Source organism: Apaloderma vittatum, unplaced genomic scaffold, assembly GCF_000703405.1.
Source record: "Apaloderma vittatum isolate BGI_N311 unplaced genomic scaffold, ASM70340v1 scaffold32458, whole genome shotgun sequence".
NCBI classification, from domain to species: domain Eukaryota; kingdom Metazoa; phylum Chordata; class Aves; order Trogoniformes; family Trogonidae; genus Apaloderma; species Apaloderma vittatum.
The window spans coordinates 2692-5331 of NW_009729626.1; the positions used below are offsets into that span (position 1 = coordinate 2692).

A 2640-nucleotide genomic window follows, 5' to 3' on the forward strand; every position below is an offset into this window, starting at 1 on the left:
AGGCTGTGCCTGCTCGGGAGATGCCCCAGCGGCGCAGGGGGTACGGGAGGAGCGGAGGCTCAGGAATTCCAGTCTGGGAAGTAAAAAATATTTCCTCCCGGGGAGGATGGTACAGGACAAAGTTTATCAGCTAATTAACAAACCAAATAACAAATTAGGCGTCGGCATTTTTCACGACCTCTCCACACCTTCCCTTCCCCATCCAAGTTTTCCGACTCGCCAACTTCCAATTTCTAACCTGCCTTTTTTTTAACTCCCCTATCCCATTGTCAAGCTGTTCCTGGGAGGGCTCAGGGGTGCTGCTCACCAAACCCCTCACCCTCCGGACAAGGGACCCAGGGGAGCAGGAACCCAACCGCTGGCCATCGCTGATGTCTCAGTGCTGGTCCAAGGGACACCGACCACCAGATGGACCCGTTGCACCAGCTTCACGCCCGCCCGCTCTGCTCTCATCCAGCCCGTTTGTGTTCAGACCCGTCCAACAGATATTCTCCCCTCTCGAGGGGCTACAGTTGCCAGGGACCACCCCCTGTGTCCAAAAGGGATTTGGACCCAGAGGCCAGGGCAGGGCAGACGGGTTTCTACAAGGGGGAGAAAGATCCAGTGATTCAGCGCCACATAACGGGCGAGTAAAGGAAAATGTGACCTCAGTGTAACGTGAAGCTCTGGGTACGTTTGAGCCCAGTGAGGTGCTGAAGGGCAACTGGGGTACAGGCACAAAACGCCCCAAAAGCTTCTGCTGGGATGTGTCTGGCAGGATGAGGTCGGAGGGCACGGGGTGGCAGCCTGGAGAGATGCTGCTCACGGCTGGGAGCCCCAGACCTCGTGTGAAGGAACTTTTCCCTGAGAAAAAGACCACCCAAAAGCCAGCCGTGTGATAGATCTTTGTCTGCATTTAACACAGAGATGCTACGTGATAAACTCCAGCACCTTCCTGACATCACTGTGTTCTCAGTGGGATCAACGCGCACATTGCAGAATCACTTTGGTCATCTGCACGCAGCCCGAGCGCAGGCAGAGCTCTGAGGGGTTTGGAGCAGCACAAATGTCCCCTCTCCAGGGTCCCAAGACCCGTACGAGTGTTTGCGGGGCTCCAGCACCACCTTTGCCGCGGTGGTTCTCACCGACACAAATGCTCCTCACCCCCTGTGAGAGCACAAGGTCACCAACAGGGGTACAGATGGAAAGCTTTCTCCCCAGTATGTTTTCATCCAGTTTTCCAAGCAGGAAAAGATATCAAATCGACCTTTTACTTGTTGGTCTCTTACTTGTGAATGTCCCCATCAGTTTTGTGATATTCACCTACACAGAAACAAGCTGCAGTCTTGGCTTTGCTGGTGTAAATCTGGACAGACTCCACTGGAGAGAGTGGAAATCCGCTCCGTTTACACCAGGCTAAGTGCAAGCAGAAGCCGATTACTGCCAGGGAACTCCCTCCTCTTCCTTCCACAACAACGCACTTGTCTTGGCACCACGACGCCCAATTGACGTCGGTGCAAACCAGAGGAGGAGGAGGCAGCTTCTTCATCCTGGAGGAGCGCCACATAATTTACGTCACATCAAAATTATCCCACTATTTCAATCCCGGGGAGGCTCAGCCAGCTTCCAACACTCCGTACCGAGACCCCTGCCTCTGCCGCGGGGGGTCCAGCCAAGCAGAGAGCGCCGGAGCCGCAGCCCGTGGAAACCCCCCGTTTACATGCAGCCACGGGGCTAACGATCAGCGCGGATCTCAGCTGGGCAAGGGTTAAGGAGCCTCTGGGCTGAGAGGTGAAGGGCAAGGGGACAAAACCAGAGGCGAGCATTTTTGGTCTGCTGCTCTCTACGAAGACAGGAAACCAGAGAGGGTTAGAGCTTGCAGTCAAACACCACGGGTGGCCGGAAGGATGACGTGCGGCGCGGCTCGACTGGCGGAGCTACCCCCATCTCTTGGGATGCGGTGGCGCAAAGCTCAGCGAAGATCTAGCTCAGCATCTTGTGGCGGTCGAAAACCGTCTTCCGCTGCTCCTGCACCTGGCGCTTCCAGCGCTGCTGGGCCCCCTCCACCCTCTCCAGCACGGTGTTGGCTCTCATGCCAGATGGGGTGGGGGCTGCGGCCAAGGAGCGAGCATCCTGCAAGGGAGAGGAATGGTGAAAGAGGTGAAGGCACGCCCAGCCCCAACACAGGAGGTGGCAGCCTGACTCTGGTGGGAGAAATTTCAACAGTGAAGGTTTGAGTTATACTGACGAACCTAATTTTCACCCACCCCACCACAGCTCCAGCTGGAATTCTTGCTCCTGGGGAGCCCTATGGTAAAGTCAGAGGCCCCAGATAGAAAGTCCCCAGGAGAGAAATTGCACCAAGTCTAAAGCTCTGCCGGAGTCTGCAAGGAGCCGCACTGCTAAGCAAACTGCAGCACCCCGCCAAAATTGGGCCAAAAATTTCTCTTGTCCTTGGAATGCGTACGCAGGAGCTCCTTGGCCACTTCTCGGATGGTGCTGCGGGACTTTTGTGTCCAGCCCTGCCATTCAGGCTGCTCCACACAACCATGTTCACACTGCAGCGACGCTGGAAGGCCCCACGGGCGGGGATCCATCGTGGCACACAAACCCCAAGGCAATCTCAAGGCCCATCCCATCCTCACCGAATACCAGGCAGTT

The 2640-nt window shown here is 56.2% G+C and overlaps 1 protein-coding gene across 1 annotated transcript in view; it reads right to left on the bottom strand.

Moving 5' to 3' along the window:
- Positions 1–1962: 1962 nt before the first annotated feature.
- The window catches only part of TMEM9 (transmembrane protein 9), a 4245-nt gene continuing 3567 nt past the window's right edge, over positions 1963–2640 (bottom strand). Inside the window, exon 5 of the mRNA XM_009874519.1 lies at positions 1963–2112. Coding sequence (XP_009872821.1) covers positions 1963–2112 — 150 coding nt within the window. The remainder of the gene's footprint in view (positions 2113–2640) is intronic.